The 17,885-nt window shown below is 41.8% G+C and overlaps 1 protein-coding gene across 1 annotated transcript; it reads right to left on the reverse strand.

Moving 5' to 3' along the window:
* Nucleotides 1-9,540: 9,540 nt before the first annotated feature.
* LOC125533137 (prohibitin-2, mitochondrial-like) lies at nucleotides 9,541-11,941 on the reverse strand. Its single transcript, XM_048696897.1, has 5 exons — nucleotides 11,918-11,941; nucleotides 11,805-11,876; nucleotides 11,160-11,330; nucleotides 10,840-11,052; nucleotides 9,541-9,742 (listed from the first exon to the last, which is right to left on the reverse strand). Exons 1-5 carry the CDS (start codon nucleotides 11,939-11,941, stop codon nucleotides 9,545-9,547), a joined length of 678 nt encoding a protein of 225 aa, XP_048552854.1. The 3' UTR covers nucleotides 9,541-9,544.
* Nucleotides 11,942-17,885: the final 5,944 nt, after the last annotated feature.

Here is a 17,885-nt window from a genome sequence, read left to right on the forward strand (position 1 = left end):
GTTGAACTATATAATTTGTATTGAACTATTTGTTGTTGTACTATTTTGTTGAAGTATTTGATTTTTCTGTGATGAAATATGTGATAAGAAATAATTGTGTTGATAATTGAATGCCGAGACACGGCGAAACCATGCCGAATATGGGCCTATTCTCGCCCATATGGGCCGTTTATTCGCCGAATTTGGGCTGCAAAGTGGGACAATTTCGGCGCCTGGGGGCGAGTTGGGGGCGACGACTGGGCGCAAAACCGCCCCCAGCGCTGATTGTATCGCCGGCTCACTCCCAGAGGGCAATTTTTATGCGTCCTGGGGGGGCCAACGGCTGGAGATGCCCTTACGGACTTAAAAAAGTCCTTATAAGTTCCATTTAAACCAAACAGGAGGGACTTATAGGGACTTAAAGTGGGCATTTGAGACTTATGAAATAAGACTCTCAAGGAGGGACCTATAGGGACTTATAGTTGTAATATGGTCTTTTAGTCCATATTAAGTCCCAGGAACCAAATAGATAGGGACTTTTTAGGGACTTGAGACTTATAAGTTAGGACTAAAAAAAGTATTAGGACTTATGAACCAAACCGGGCCTAAGTCACCTGAAGAAACTGAGACATGAAAATAAAGGTTTTGCAGACACGTGTCCAGCTCCCAGTTCGATGGCTTAGTGAATCGTTTTGTACACAATCAACTGCTCATTTCTTTTCATTTTTGCGGGGCAATCAACTAGTGGTTTCTCCATGTGCGCATTTTGCACGTGTGTTTAGTTGCATCTTTTCGGTAAAAAGAGAATTTATTTGCATAACTGGAGCATACATGATGTTTCTACTACTTAAATATTGAATATCATTACACCTAAGATATGCCCCTCTTTAACTAGTTCAGTACTTATTCATCGAAAATTATCCGTGGTGAGAATATGCCATCTCGAATTCGTCTGACCACCATTTGTTGCTCATCCTTCTTTGGAAATTTCAATGGACGAGGTGTATCAAGAGCATCACAGGAATCGCATCGCTCATCTCCTTTCAGAATTATTGTCTGCAAATTCGGAGCTTGCTCCAGCATGGATTTTATAAACGTAAATTGTTGTTCAAGTGACCTAAAGCCAGAAAATTCTAGCTCTTTCAAAAACCTGTTCTTAGGGCCGTCAAAGTGCATTTCCCATTGAGGGGTCCTTCTCTCGGTGTACAGCTTTCTGGACTTGTCATCCGCATCACATATATGTTCTCAAACCTGTGTTTGTGTGGCCAATTCAATACATATGTAAGTTTTAAACATATTTCCACCAAAATATATGAAGAACTACAATAGGGCTCTGAATGCTGAGAAGGAAAGAAGGCAATATAATTAAGGAGAACAATACTGACAAAGATATCACCTCAATATGCAATATTTCGATGCATGGAGCCGCCAAAACAAGTGTTGTCGTCCATAAAAGGTCGAATTCAACAAAGATACCATGCACGGAAAGCTTCCTTAGCTTACAGAATGCGGGGAGGAGTTGCTTCATTTCAGGTTGCATCCAAAGCTGATCACATGATAAAGAAATTTAAAAAATAAGAACATATAGTTCACAATTATATTGATCAGATTATCAAATAAATCTGTGGTTAGAGATAATAAAATAAATCTATATTGATTATTTATCTTGCATAAATACATATACAGTGTATATCTGAAAGTAGTGACTACAAAAAGGAAAAAAAAGAATGTGAATACTTGGTGGAAATAAACTACAACTTACATTTTCTCCTTTGAAACACAATTTGAGAGTATGTATGCAAGTAGTTCCGTGCAGAAGCTCACTTAATTTAAATTCATTTTGACAAGGTATCGCATCGCATGAGCGTGCTAGTTCCCCAAGAGACGGGACAAAATCAAAGGCCAAAGGAGCATGGCGAGATACCCAAGTGCTACATGTAAGCTTCTCCAATTTCGGAAGGCAGACCAACTCAAGTAGCTCAAAACGACAATAGGTGAGTTCGAGAACAAGGAGCTTTGAATTGGGCGCATCAATCTTAAACACAGAGTTAGCACCAATATCACAATGGTAAAGGGCTAGATGCTTCAGTTGCTTGCAGCAGTCAAACAGGACATGGTGCATGTCCGATTTCTCAAAGCGTACAGTGTATAGAGAGAGCCTTGTGAGGCAATGGAGCACATTTGGATAGGCACTGAAAAAACCATCTATTGCTTGACCTCGCCGTAGCATACCCTCCTCATCACAATCCCAGATATTACTCCTGTAAAGAATGGCAAGGTCCAAATCTTTCACAAAACCACTCTCTACTGCATCACCTACTAGTGGGCCAACTTTGCTCAAGGAAGAGTTGCTGAGGTAGATCCTAAGGTGCAGAGTTGAGATGCTGGATTCTCCATGTCGCTTAACCAAGAAACTCCTGGTTGCCTTAGTTAGAGAGGTCATTGCTTCCTCTATATCATTTGCCTTAATAGGGTTGGGGCATGGAATTGGTAGGAAACTTTTGGCATCAATGTTGATCTCAGGCAACAACCAAGGAAGGCGCCTCCACCGTGTAGACAACGAGCTCGTCCTTGCAGCTGTGCTTAGATCGACTCTCCACAAGATGGACAGTAAAATGGCATCCATCAGCATGCTGAGTCTATCTTCCTCCTCTGGTTGCTGCGAAATTATGGATCCTTTTAGTTACTGAATGGCTATATTCATAAATTCATACTTTCATAGGTAGTTCAGACCACAAATTAATTCCTCTGGTTGCTGCGAAATTATCTAGCACGTGTTCCTAAAACAAGAAATTCTAATGGCCTCTACAACACATGCTTAGAGGATAAATCTTTGCACGATAGTTGGACAACAAATTAGGAACAAACAGGCTCGGTCATATCTTCTTACATTGGAGAATTCAGTGCGCCCATTGCACCTCATAATCTTAGGAGTGACTCCCCCAGAAACCATCTTTGTAGCGTTGCTGATTATTCCAGAACCAAATTGAACAATCCTATCACGATGGGTGAGGGGGAGCAGAGAAATCTCATCCAAAGAAGTCGTGATCTTGAATTCACCATCATCCTAGGGCGCGATCGAGTACCTCATCAATCATTCATGGCGTGGCCTGTAGGAGGTGGACCGCGGCTCTAAGGTTTAGGGGTTTGGTGCGGGAATTGCGTCTTCTGAGCGAGGAGACCGTGTGAACTCTCTGTCACATGCAATGTGCAAGCATTCTTAGCACATAGATGAGCCGAACATTCGCGGACTGGTGTGGTCGAATACATACATATATGAAAAGCTTTGTACTACATACTACGAGTACTTTGAAATCCGAAATTGGTCTGCCTTCCGAAATTGGATGACTAACCCTGCAAGATTAAAATAGGCCACTGCTAGGCGTCAGCCGACCGGCACTAGGGATCGGCCGGTTGCACGTGCACTGTCTGATTGGCGCGATTATATATACATCCGAATCAGGAAAAAGTTAGGACATATTATAATAGTGAACGAACGGAGTAGCATTATTGCCGACCGGTTCCAAAACACTACATAGCCATTTCCAGCATGTTGCGGCTGAGTTTGCAACATCGGTTATAGCTCGCTCGTCAGCATCCCGCCATGCCAACGCAACAATTTACGTCGCCGCTCGTAGCAGGCAGCAATGATTGTTGCCTAAAAAATGTCATCGTCGGTTGTAGCTCGCCATGATGCCTGCTGGTCGCAACACTAATGCATGTCGGTTCCAGCACTTTCACCGGCTGATCCGAGAAAATGTTGTCGCCCGCAGCTCCGTAGAGTGCAGGTCGCATCACCGCAGTTCGCGCTCTCGCGTCGGTTCCCAGCTCGCAAGCGCGGCCGATGGAGGCTCGCAACATCGGCCTCGTAGCTCGTGGGAGACACACACACACACACACAGGGAGTGGCGAGGCCAGTGTGCTATGCGGGAGAGAAGGCTAGCGCCACCTCGCATGGGTAGGGGGTTGCCGGAGGAAGTTGCTGGTTGCGGAGCGGCAATGGACCAGAGGAAAAAGGACCGGCGGAGATCTGGGGTCTGGACGTGCTTTGGGACGGTGGGAGAGAGAAGGGAGTGAGCGGCTGCGGGGAATGGATAAGAAGATGAGGGGGAGGATTGAAACGATGGGGGTGGTGGGCCCCATGTGGAGGCATGCCCGTGAGAGAATTAATAACCAACGAAATATATGTACTACCGCGAGTTCACGATGAATTGGAGTGCTTCCGACATTCTTTGGAGGGCGGCCAGCGACACCCTCATCCGGGGCAAGTACTTTGACATCCCCAACACGATGAGCTCATGGATGTTCGCTCCTTTTTCCTCGATGCCATGATCTAGCATGGCAAATATTCTCCCTCTTTTTTCTCAGCAATTTTACCTTGTTTGTTTTTATCAGTTGGATGAAAACATTGAAAACACTGTATGACTTCCTGGCCAAAAAAACATTGTATGACTGCCATGTCCTGCCTGCGAGTAATATAACAACCAGTGGGGTTTATACCCCTTGTCATTCTCAAAAAATATAGGAGCTTCTAGATTTCAAATCAAATAGCTTAGTTACTTTAAGTGCGTAACCTACGGTTCAGTATTACTTGGGGAAAATGTGAAAACTTTTCCACACAAAAATGTGAAGACCATGTGTGTATGTGTGTGCGTGTATATCAGAAAACGATAGAGCTTATGTGTTCAACCAAGAATTTGTTACAATCCGGAAGAACACATTTATTGCATGTAATATGTAAGGTGTGTTTGGACTCTCGCGCCCGAAGGAGATGTCGGAACATCTTTACAATATTCAAGAGCCAGAAGCATGGAGGCTGGCTGTCGGTGGTGATGTATACGTTGAAACACGGTGACCTGGTGAGGGCTCTGGGCAATTTGACAGGTTTGATGGAAGGCAATTCATAAATATGACTTCCAAAGCCCTCTCTCAACTTGGTATTTTGACTACATAGCCGCGGTCATGGTATGGCACGTGGCACAGACTTTACAAAAGTAAATATTCCGTAGTAAGTAAAACCGATCACACCGCACTAAGGGTCGACTCATCCGAACTTCCCTACGCATTTTAAATTTTTGCTTGCTCTTTTCATACTGAAACCTACTATTTAGTGAGAAAAGACAAATGTGGTATTCCATAGGGAGATCCTGTGTTGGGGTGATAGAAACAGTTCGACAAAGCTTTTTACCCTGGACGTGAAGCAATGTTACAATCGCCATATTGATGATGAATCTTTCGGAAGTCACACCAGCTAGTGCTTCAAGCTAGGCCGGAGTGGCGCTAGTGGACATCTGGGATGGATTCCCACCTTAGACCGTCACCACGACAATCAAGAGGATGGCCGGCCATGTCGTATGCTGATGCGAGTCGGCATGTGTAACTCCGTGCTTCACGAGAGGGCGTGTGTATGAACCCTGTTGGGCCTAATAATCAAAGAAAACTACAGTTAGATTGATGGTCCTAGGCATTGAGATATCATGTGGCCAGTGAAACTGAGACACGAAAAAGAAAAGAGTTTGCAGGCTTCCTTTGAAACGGTCATGCCGTCTCAGTCTAATTGTGTATACTTCACGTGATGCATGTTTAGTTGCATCTTCCCACAAATATAAAATCAAATTCACACCAGGAAATTTTGGGGATTCACTACCATATGATACCACCCTGACATGGAGTTTATTACAGCCTAAATATAAAATACTTTTTGCTAGAAAATATGCCATCTTTAACTATTTATAGCATCTTCTTATTCATCAAAAAATATCTGCGGTGAGAATATGCCATCTCGAATTCGCTTAACCACTATTTCTTGCTCATCATTCTTCTTCGGAAATTTTGAAAGACGAGGTGGCGTGTCAAGAGCATCACAATATCCGCATTGCTCGTCTCCTTTCAGAACTATCCTCTGCATGTTGGGGGCTCGCTCTAGAATGGATCTTATAAACGTAAATTGATGTTGTAGTGACCTAAAGCCAATAAATTATAGCTCTTTCAAAAGAGAGTTCCTGGATCCATCGAAGTGCATTTTCCACCGAGGAGTCCTTCTTTTAGGGTACCACCGTCTGATTTTTTTCACCCAAATCACATGTATGTTCCCATACCTATATTTGTGTGACCAATTCAGTGCATATGTAAGCATTAAATCACTTTCCGTTAAAGTGGAAATCTATAGTAAGCTCTAAATGTTGAGAAGGACACAAAAGCAATATAATTAAAGAGGAAAATAGTGCCAAAGAGATCACCTCAATATGTAACATTTCAATACATGGTGCCGCCACAAGAAAAGCTACTGTCCATTCTAGGTTGAATTCAACAAAGATGCCACGCACGGATAGCTTCCTTATCTTATTGAATGCAGGGAGGAGTTGCTTCATTTCAGGTTGAATCCAAAGCTGGTCAGAGGATTTAAAAATTAAGTACTCCTTTCATTTTTATATACAAGGCCACTATGGAATATACGTTTTGCATCTATACAAGGCCACCAACAGTAATCGAGGTAAAATTAATGATATTTTCTCGTACTATCAACATGTTTAATAGTTGCATGCATGCATGTGAGGTATTAATGATCCCAGTAAACAAAAAGAAATGCTGACTTTCCAAGCAGACATTAAACTTTACATTGATACCTGTTATTTGAGTTTGTGGTCTTGTATATAAAAATGAAAGGAGTATATAATTCTCAAGCACAGTGCTGAGATTATCAAATAAATTATAGCTATGTTGATTCTCTGTCATAGATGAAATCATAATGAACGCAAAAAGGGAAAAAAATACGAGTACTTGGCTGAGACAAATTACAACTTACGTTTTCTCCTTTGAAATCCAATGTGAGAGTATGTACGCAAGTTGTCCCACGTAGAAGCTCGCTTAATTTAAATTCAGGTTGACCACACATCGCATCACACAAGAATTCTAGTTTCCCAAGAGACGGGACAAATTCAAAGGCCAAAGGAGCTTCGTGAGATTCCCAAATATTCCATCCGAGCTTCTCCAGTTTTGGAAGGCAGACCAACTCAAGTCTCTCAAAACGACTCTTGGCGAGTTCTAGAACACGGAGTTCTGAGTTTGGTGCATCAATCTTAAATGGAGAGTGTGCACCAGTATCACACCGAGAGAGGCGTAGATGCTTAAGTTGCTTGTAGCACTCAAACAACAGATGGTGCGTATCCAATTTGTCAATGCGTACATTGTATAGGGAAAGCTTTGTGATGCAGTGGAGCACACTAGGGTAGGCAATGAAAAAGCCATCTATTTCTTGAGCTCGCTGCAGCATATCCTCCTCACTACGGTCCAAAGCATCTACCTCATCAAGAATGGTAAGATCCAAATCTTTCAACAAACCACTGTCAGTTGCATCACCTATGAGTGGGCCAACTTCGTGCAAGAAAGTGTTGATCAGGTAGATCTTAAGATGCAGAGTAGAGTAGAGATGCTGGATTCTTTATGCCGGTTACCCAAGAAACTCCGGGTTGCTTTGGTTAGAGAGGCCATTGCTTCCTCCGTGTCCTTCACCTCTATAGGGTTGAGGCCTGGAATTGGATGGATTTTTTTGGCATTAATGCTGACCTCGGGCAGCAACCAAGGAAGGCGCCTCCACTGTGTTGACAATGACAGCGCACTTGTCCGTGCAGCAGTGCGTACATCGACTCTCGCCAAGATGGACAGTAAAATATCATGTGTCAGCATGCTGAGTCTATCTTCCTCTTTTGGTTGCTGCGAAATTATGAATCTATTTAGTTAATGAACTCCTATATTATGCCACGTGTCATCTATTAGGACGGGTCTCATCTGCTAACCGTAAGACCTGGTCTCATATAATTTTTTTTCCGTGGGCGGAGGAGGAGGCCTTGAGAGAGCAGAGTCGATCGAGGACGAAGAACCAAGGTACTCCTGACATGCGGGCCCAGTTGTTTATGTTTGTTTATCTCACGAGGAGTGTACATATGGAAAGCTCTGTACTTGCAGTTCCAATGTTCCATGCATGTTTTGGATCTTGACCATAGCCTGAAGTCCAACTTAGTAAAGTTGACCAAATTTATATTAAAAAATACCAACATTTACTCTCTCCGGTCATTTTTACTCTGTATATATGAATTGTCCAAAGTTAAAGTTTGATAGTATTTATAGGAAAACGATGTCCTTCAAACGGCTGATGTACATGCAGCGTCCGCTATCTGATTAGCTGTCGGATCGATCTTTATTGAGCGCTCACGCTAGCCACAAGTCACATGGAGTCCCCTTTTTTTGCAACAAGCGTATTGTTTCCAAAGGTTTCTGCAACAAAGATCTGATTTCAAAAGAAAAAAATGACGGTGAAGAAGTTTCTTCTGCAACAGGGTTCTTATTTCAGAAACATTGTCCCGGTTGCAAAATCGGAGGAGCGTCCGACGTATGAGGCCAAGCATCGCAACATGATGCATGTTTCAAAAACATAACTTCGGTTGCAGAAATCGTCCCAGGAGTGCTCGGCGTGAGAGCTTGTCGTCGTCGTGCCGGAGTGGAGATAACTGGTCAAGGTGTTGAGTCGAAGGAGGCACGACAACTCCGGCGCTCAGGCCATGGCGGGGCAGCGGTGCTGTCTTGACAGACCTTTGCGACAAGGTCCTTGTTGCATAGCCCCCGAGCGCAACAAGCTAGTTGTGGCAAAGGTCCTTGGTTGGCTGGGCAATTGATCGGACGGCTGTTTCGGATGGCATCCGACAGCTGCAGAGCCGGCCGATCTAATCGGTTTATCATCTGGCGGACGCGTAGCAGTGTCCATATTTATATGGAAAAATATTAATATCTACTATACTAATGTTACACAATACGAAAAATAAATGTATGACACATCTAATGATATTGTTTTTGTATTGCAAATATTGCTATTTTCTTCTATAACGTTGGTCAGAGTTTACTAACTTTGACTTCAACAAAATCTTCTATATGGAGTAAAAAGACACGAGGGAGTACAATACTACAGTTATACAATGCCAAAGTCAATTTCATGATACATCTAATGATATTGATATGGTATAAATGTTGATTTTTTTATATAAAATCGGTCAAACTTCGAGGTAACCTACAGTTTGTGAACCAGATGGGATGTTTGTGAACTGCATAAACGATGACAGTCTGGGCAATGTTTAATCTATATGACTTCTATGGAGTCCACGAAGAGGCCCAAAGCAGCCTGGCTTGCAGTTCCCCCGGTATGTGTTCCACCAGAGGTGTATGTAAAATGAAAGGCAGCAGAACCAATGGCATTCCGCAAGCAAACTAAGCAAGAGGGCAATGCGTCAGATAAGTCACATCACCAATGAACCAAGCCAATATCTTCCGAGAGCTACTTTATTCAAATTCTCTCCTATCCAACTCATTTTTCGTGGATTAGCATCTCAAAGTTCTTTGATGGGCATAAAGAAGAAACAGCCAGCATAACAATCACCACATAACCGCCCAGACGTTATAAGCTACGCACAGCAATAGTAGCTGACAGGTTCACTTGAAAAGTGCACAAATAATTCACAGTAGCGAGGGCGTCTTTCTTGTTTTCAGGTCGGGAATGCTAGAAACTAAGCGAGTCTCATTTCTTGTTGTTGTTGTTCAACATCTTGAGCGACTGGAGCCCAAGCAGCAGGTCGCCCGAGTCGAGGAACACCTTGTTGTTGGAGGCTGCGATGGTGTGGGCGATCTCCCTGGCGGCTTCAATCTGCCTGAACGCCACAAAAGCAGGGTTGTTGGCAATGGCATTACCAATCAGCTCTGCACTCTTTGCCTCTCCCTGTTCAGATACACAAAGGCTCATCAATCAGCGTTCGAATCAGGTGCTCTAAAATTAAACAAGTGAAATGTACAACCTAGTGTTAGGCAAGTGCTACAAAACTCAGCAATTGTAAAGAAAAGAATTGTACAGAGTTATGAACACTAGCAGTATATGCCTATACTAACTACCACTGGAAGTGACACTGGAACATAGAAAATGGTTAGTCTGATACTAAATTCAGTCATATGAACATACCACCACTGGAAGTATGATACTAAATTCAGTCATATGAACATAGCACTGGAAGTCTGAAACTATGTTCAGTCCTATGAGCATAGCACTGTTAGTCTGAAACTACATTCAGTCCTATGAACATAGCACTGCAAGTCTGAAACTATATTCAGTCCTATGAGCATAGCACTGGAAGTCTGAAACTACATTCAGTCCTATGAACATAGCACTGGAAGTATGAAACTATATTCAGTCCTATGAGCATAGCACTGAAGTCTGAAACTATATTCAGTCCTCTGAGCATAGCACTGGAAGTCTGAAACTATATTCAGTCCTGTGAACATAGCACTGGAAGTCTGAAACTATATTCAGTCCTGTGAACATAGCACTGGAAGTCTGAAACTATATTCAGTCCTATGAACATAGCACTGGAAGTCTGAAACTATGTTCAGTCATACGAACATGCCACTGGAAGTTCAAAACTAAACTATTGACATAGCAATCCAATCATCATATGAAATGTACAAATTTACTAGAGTCAGGCTCAAGTCTCCCAAACTCAGAAAATGCAGGGACATATATGAAGATGAAGACTTAAAGAACACTAGCAATATGCCTCTACTAACTACCAATGGAAGTCTGAAAATAGGTGAAGCCATATGGAAACCATGTACCACAAACTTAACAAATGGAATGTACATTTCTACCAGTGTTTGGCTCAAATGCGCTACCAAAACTAAACAAATGTAACGGAATATATGATGAAGCTATGAAGACATAAAGAACACTGGCAACATGCCTCTAGTAACTATGATTCAAACAGTAAACAGGATAAGTAGGTTTAGTAGTGTTAAAGAGAAATATCAAGCCCCTGTTTTGCTTACCTGTGCCCTGATAATTGCACTTTTCTTGTCTTGCTCAGCCTTCTCAACAATGAACTTGGCACGCTCAGCTTCCTGAGCAGCAACCTGTTTGGCTTCAATGGCATGAGTGAACTCCTTACCAAAGCTGAGACTGGTAATGGACACATCATCCAGAGCGATGTTGAAGTTCTTCGCCCTCTCTGTCAGAATCTTCCTGATCTCCCTGCTCACAGCCTGCCATCACATGACAGATGAGTCAGTAACATATTTCAAGTAAGACCAGCTATTATCTCCTATAGCATGGAAAACATGTACACACAGCAAACATTGTGAAGTTGTACCTCTCTCTGTGTGATTGGCTGACTGGTATTGTATTGGGCAACCACAGCTTTGAGTGTTTCATGAATGATTGAAGGCAGCACTCTCTCGTTATAGTTCTCCCCCAGGGTCCTGTACATAGTTGGTAGTCTCTCTGGCATAGGTCGTGTCAGAACACGAAGACCAATTCTCACCTGTCCAAATTGTCAAGCAGTATCATATATATGATAGGAGCTGCAGTGTAAATGCTACTTCTGGAAATAAGTGCATGACCACTAACGAATTCACATAGTCATAATGATATAACTTGTTCAGCATCAGCTAATCATGTTAAATCATCATGGCAACATATAATCATGAAGCAAAAAAGCACTTGCGACTGTTGTTGACAGATTCAAAGTGAATGAGTTGAAATGCTTATTCACAGGCAATACATAATGGTGACCACTGCTAATAGATTAAAAGCAAATGAGCTAAAATGGATATTCATAGAGCAGTAGACACTAGACAGTCATAGGCTACAATGCTGTGGGATTTTCATAGATTAAGTGACATGGGTTGCATTAAGATCCAAAAGAGTCAAGAAGAATTGACTCCATCGATGCGAGCCATGTCATAACAGCTGTTTTCACGGTAACTGGAGACTCAGAATTGATAATGGCAAACACCTGACATGTGCCAGATTCCACCCACCTATCCAAACTGGTAAACAATTTAGATGTGCTCAATCCCCTTGCAGGCTACAGTTACAGAATATGCTCAGAAATGACAATGCCAGAACCGTTTTACATGTACCAGACTCCATTCACCGGTCCAAATTGCTAACTAATCACTTCACATGAGCAGAGTATCAACAAATATCATCAAATAAGACTCGTACAGGCTACATTTTCAGAATATCAACAAATATGAACAACATGGCTTAGTAATCGAGGCAAAATTAATAGTTGCATCATGTTTAATAGTTGCATGCATGCAGTCATAATGGGAGTCAGCTAATTCCTCCACTCAGTTTTCTTGCATGCATGTGAGGTATTAATGATCCCAGTAAACAAAAAGAAATGCTGACTTTCAAAGCAGACATTAAACTTTACATTGGTACCTGTTATTTGAGTTTGTGGTCTTGTATATAAAAATGAAAGGAGTATATAATTCTCAAGCACAGTGCTGAGATTCTCTGTCATAGATGAAAACATAATGAACGCAAAAAGGGAAAAAAATACGAGTACTTGGCTGAGACAAATTACAACTTACGTTTTCTCCTTTGAAATCCAATGTGAGAGTATGTACGCAAGTTGTCCCACGTAGAAGCTCGCTTAATTTAAATTCAGGTTGACCACACATCGCATCACACAAGAATTCTAGTTCCCCAAGAGACGGGACAAATTCAAAGGCCAAAGGAGCTTCGTGAGATTCCCAAATATTCCATCCGAGCTTCTCCAGTTTTGGAAGGCAGACCAACTCAAGTCTCTCAAAACGACTCTTGGCGAGTTCTAGAACACGGAGTTCTGAGTTTGGTGCATCAATCTTAAATGGAGAGTGTGCACCAGTATCACACCGAGAGAGGCGTAGATGCTTAAGTTGCTTGTAGCACTCAAACAACAGATGGTGCGTATCCAATTTGTCAATGCGCGTGATGCAGTGGAGCACACTAGGGTAGGCAATGAAAAAGCCATCTATTTCTTGAGCTCGCTGCAGCATATCCTCCTCACTACGGTCCAAAGCATCTACCTCATCAAGAATGGTAAGATCCAAATCTTTCAACAAACCACTGTCAGTTGCATCACCTATGAGTGGGCCAACTTCGTGCAAGAAAGTGTTGATCAGGTAGATCTTAAGATGCAGAGTAGAGTAGAGATGCTGGATTCTTTATGCCGGTTACCCAAGAAACTCCGGGTTGCTTTGGTTAGAGAGGCCATTGCTTCCTCCGTGTCCTTCACCTCTATAGGGTTGAGGCCTGGAATTGGATGGATTTTTTTGGCATTAATGCTGACCTCGGGCAGCAACCAAGGAAGGCGCCTCCACTGTGTTGACAATGACAGCGCACTTGTCCGTGCAGCAGTGCGTACATCGACTCTCGCCAAGATGGACAGTAAAATATCATGTGTCAGCATGCTGAGTCTATCTTCCTCTTTTGGTTGCTGCGAAATTATGAATCTATTTAGTTAATGAACTCCTATATTATGCCACGTGTCATCTATTAGGACGGGTCTCACCTGCTAACCGTAAGACATGGTCTCATATAATTTTTTTCCGTAGGCGGAGGAGGAGGCCTTGAGAGAGCAGAGTTGATCGAGGACGAAGAACCAAGGTACTCCTGACATGCGGGCCCAGTTGTTTATTGTTTTTATCTCACGAGGAGTGTACATATGGAAAGCTCTGTACTTGCAGTTTCAATGTTCCATGCATGTTTTGGATCCCGACCATAGCCTGAAGTCCAACTTAGTAAAGTTGACCAAATTTATATTAAAAAATACCAACATTTACTCTCTCCGGTCATTTTTACTCTGTATATATGAATTGTCCAAAGTTAAAGTTTGATAGTATTTATAGGAAAACGATGTCCTTCAAACGGCTGATGTACATGCAGCGTCCGCTATCTGATTAGCTGTCGGATCGATCTTGATTGAGCGCTCACGCTAGCGTCACATGGAGTCCCTTTTTTTTGCAACAAGTGTATTGTTTCCAAAGGTTTCTGCAACAAAGATCTGATTTCAAAAGAAAAAAATGACGGTGAAGAAGTTTCTTCTGCAACAGGGTTCTCCTCCTCAATTTCATCTTCTCCTCAATTTTTTTTATTTTTTCCTTCAAGAAATTGTTTTCTTCTTGAACTAAATTTAACCTCTCGACAATAGGGTCGGTTGGAATTTCCGGTTCACATACATCCTAGATAAATAAAATCTATGTCACGTTGGTCCGCATAATTTTCATAAACAATCAATGAACCAATAGTTATAAAGATAATATATATACCACATCCGAATCATAGACAGGACGAGGGCCGACGGGGGCGGATACCAAAACCATCGCACTATATAAGATGCAATAATAAAAGTAAGAAAATGATACAAGTATCTATCTAAACAAACAAGTAAGAATATTTTTCCTTTCAGAAAGAAGATAAGAACAAGAGGCTCACCACGATGGTGTCGGTGATGAGATCGGCGCGGGTGATCGACGGCGGTGAAAACGGGGGTGGGGCGTGACGGACCGCTAAATCTAGACAAATCTCGAGGAAAATGGAGTTTTGAGGTCGAGCTTCGAGAGGAGAAAGCTTAACTAGTGTGGCTCGGGCATTTCATCGAACACCTCATGTGCATAGGAGGTGAGCTAGAGCACCACAAACCCCTCCCCTCGCCGGCCAGAGAAAAACAGAACACTGGAGTGCTCTGCTCGCGGGCGAGGGTATATATAGGCACCTCATTGGTCCCGGTTCGTGGCATGAACCGGGACTAAAGGTCAGCCTTTGGTCCCGGTTCAGGCCACCAACCGGGACCAATGGTGGTGGGCCAGGAGCCAGGCCCATTGGTCCCGGTTCGTCCCACCAACCGGGACCAAAAGGTCCAGACGAACCGGAACCAATGGCCCACGTGGCCCGGCCGGCCCCCTGGGCTCACGAACCGGGACCAATGCCCCCATGGGTCCCGGTTCTGGTCTGAACCGGGACTAATGGGCTGCCCCGGCCTGAACCAAAGCCCCATTTTCTACTAGTGTACAGATAGTTCAAACGAATTATATGATCTTCTAGACCTCAAATCAAATACCTTAGGTATTCGCGTCCATTTCTTTTTATTCTGCTATATAAGATTTGTCAAAAGAAAATTTTAGTAAAATTTGACCAAATTTATATTAAAGAAATACCAACATCTCTCTTCGGTCATTTTTACTCTGCATATATTAATTGTCCGAAGTTAAACTTCGTAAAATTTGACAATATTTATATGAGAAAATATCAACATCTACTATACTAAAGTTATACGATATGAAAATTAAATTATGGCACATCTAATGATATTCATTTTGTATTATGAATATTGATATTTTTTTCTATAAAGTTGGTCAAAATTTACGAAGTTTGACTTCAATATAATCTTATATATGGAGTACAGAATACACGAGGAAGTACAATACTAAAGTTATACAATGCAAAAATTAATTTCATGATGCATCTAATGATATTGATATTGTATAAATGTTGATTTTATTTATAAATCGGTCAAACTTCAGGAGGTTTGACATTCTACGCAGAGTAAGAAATCAGATGGGATATTTGTGAACAGCATAACCTACAGCTAACTAGTAGTACTCCCTCCATTTCAAAATATAAGACCTTTTAGAGATTTCAATAGGCTACATAAGGAGCAAAATGAGCGAATCTTAGGAGTGACTCTCCCAGAAGCCATATTTGCAGCGTTGCCGATTATCCCAGAACCAAATTGAACAGTGGAACAATCCTAGCACGATGGGTCAGCGGTGGCAGAGAAATCTCATCCAAAGCAGTCGTCATCTAGGACTAGAATTAGTTCACCATCAGCCTACTCCTAGGGCTTGTTTGTGTTCGAGAATTCGAGTACCTGATCGATCATGGTGTGGAGGAGGTCGAGCGGTGCTCGGCGTCTTGTAGGTGAGGAGGTTGCCGGACGAAGCGGCGGCGCGTGGGTACGCGGGGTGGAGGAGGACGCCTTGGGCGCTGGAGCAGAGTCGATCGGGGAACAACAACCGAGGTGATCCTTGACACACGGGCCCAATTGTTTAATGATCTAGTTTTTTATCTCGCCAGGAGTGTAGTAAATATATATTTTTGAGAGAAAATTTTATATCTATTCATCAACTGTCAAGGTAGTGCCAAGAACACCAAAAATAAAAATTACATCAAATTCCGTAGACCACATAGCGATGACTACAAACACAGGAGCGGGCATAGCCCCTCCCTTGTCGGAGTCGGGCAAATATTATTGCAGTAGACAGTCGGGAAGTTGTCGTGCTAAGGCTTCATATAACCAGCACACCAGACCAGCAACAATCACCAATGAAAAGAAGAATAGATCTGAAAGATTCAACGTGCATACACACAGACGTAGATGTACGAAGACCGGATCCAGGCGGATCCGCTGAAGACAAACGCCGATCAGATCCCACGAGATCCGTTGGAGACACATCTCCACACGCCCTCTGACGATGATGGAAGCATCACCAGGACTGGGGCTAGTCTGGAAGAACCTTATTCCATCTTCAAGAATTGCCGCCTCCTCGTCTTCTTAGCATGGCACAAACCCTAATAAAACTCAAAAAAAAGCACCTAAAAAAATAAAAAGCCATCTAAGTGTCTGAGTGTAGTAAATATAAGCTCTGTAGGTTGAATGATCCATACATGTTTTCTTATATAATTCAAAAGAATTTTATGATCTCCTAGACGTCAAATCAAATAGCTTACACACTCAATTTCTTCTTCGCATAAAAGATTGGTCTAAAATCAACTTAGTAAAGTTTGATCAAATTTATTTAAAAAATATCGACATGTACAATACTAGAGTTATACAATATGAAAGTTAATTTCATAACACATCTAATGATATTGATTTCATTTTGTGAATATAGATGTTTTTTCTATAAAATTGGTAAAACTTTACGAGGTATGACTTCAAATAAATCTTACTTTCGAACTGCATCTGGACCAGCCCGCGTGACAGATTCGAACTCGCGATCGCTACGTTCAGATATAAGCAAGCTAACCATTAGGGACATCACAACACTTGTGCCTAGAATTTTATTTATTATTTATTCTTCCCGCAGTTCGTGGAAGCTTCCAGCCGGATATCTTTTCCTTTTATCATTTGCGGTTTTTCCTTGACCGGTTTTTGTTTGGTTTTTCTTTCTTTTTCTGTTTCTTTTCATTAATATTTCTTTACATTCTCTTTTTTTTCTTCACATTTTTATTATTATTATTTTCTTCTTTTCTCAAAATGCATGAAATTTTTTCAACTTTAACGAACATTTTTTCAAAAATTAATGAACTTTTTTCAAATTAGATTAAAAAAATCAAATTCAATGAACTTTCCTTTCAAAATCAATGAACTTTTTCAATTTAATTGAACTTTTTCTCAAAATTAATGATTTTTCCAAATTCGATGAACATTTTCCAGATTCTTTTAACTATTTTTCAAAATCCATGAACATTTTTAAAATTTGGTGAACTTTCTTCAATTTTTGTGAACTGTTTTCCAAATTCAATGAACTTTTTTCAAAAAATTTCTCAAAATCATGAAATGTTTTAAAGCTTTGTGCACTTTTTTGAAATCCATGTACATTTTTGAATCCACGAAAAAAATCAAATTTTTTTCATTCTTTTTCACTTCGCAATCAAGCCCTACAGCTGCTTCGTAATATAGGTGAGATAGATTGATTGGATTTTTTTTGTTATAGAATTCTAATCGAGCATTAGGTCGGACATAGAAAACTCTTTTCCATCTAAGCCCTTTCATGTCTGGATATGCACACCTACAGTTCATAGTAAGTCGACGTTTGCCCGGTAAACCGCGACGGGTCATTGAAACCGGTGACAGGCGATCTTCTACATGTGCCGGCCCACCATCATGCGCACGTGAGTGCATCGGCAATCCAGCACGTGAGTGCACCATGCGCACGTGAGAAGTTTTCAGAAGCCATAGGACAGGCCCTAAAATAGAAGGCACCAGAAGCAATGACGTTCCGCAAGCAAACATGCGCACCACGAAAGAAACAAGCCAAGA

This window comes from Triticum urartu, chromosome 1, assembly GCF_003073215.2.
Source record: "Triticum urartu cultivar G1812 chromosome 1, Tu2.1, whole genome shotgun sequence".
In the NCBI taxonomy this organism is placed as follows: Eukaryota; Viridiplantae; Streptophyta; class Magnoliopsida; order Poales; family Poaceae; genus Triticum; species Triticum urartu.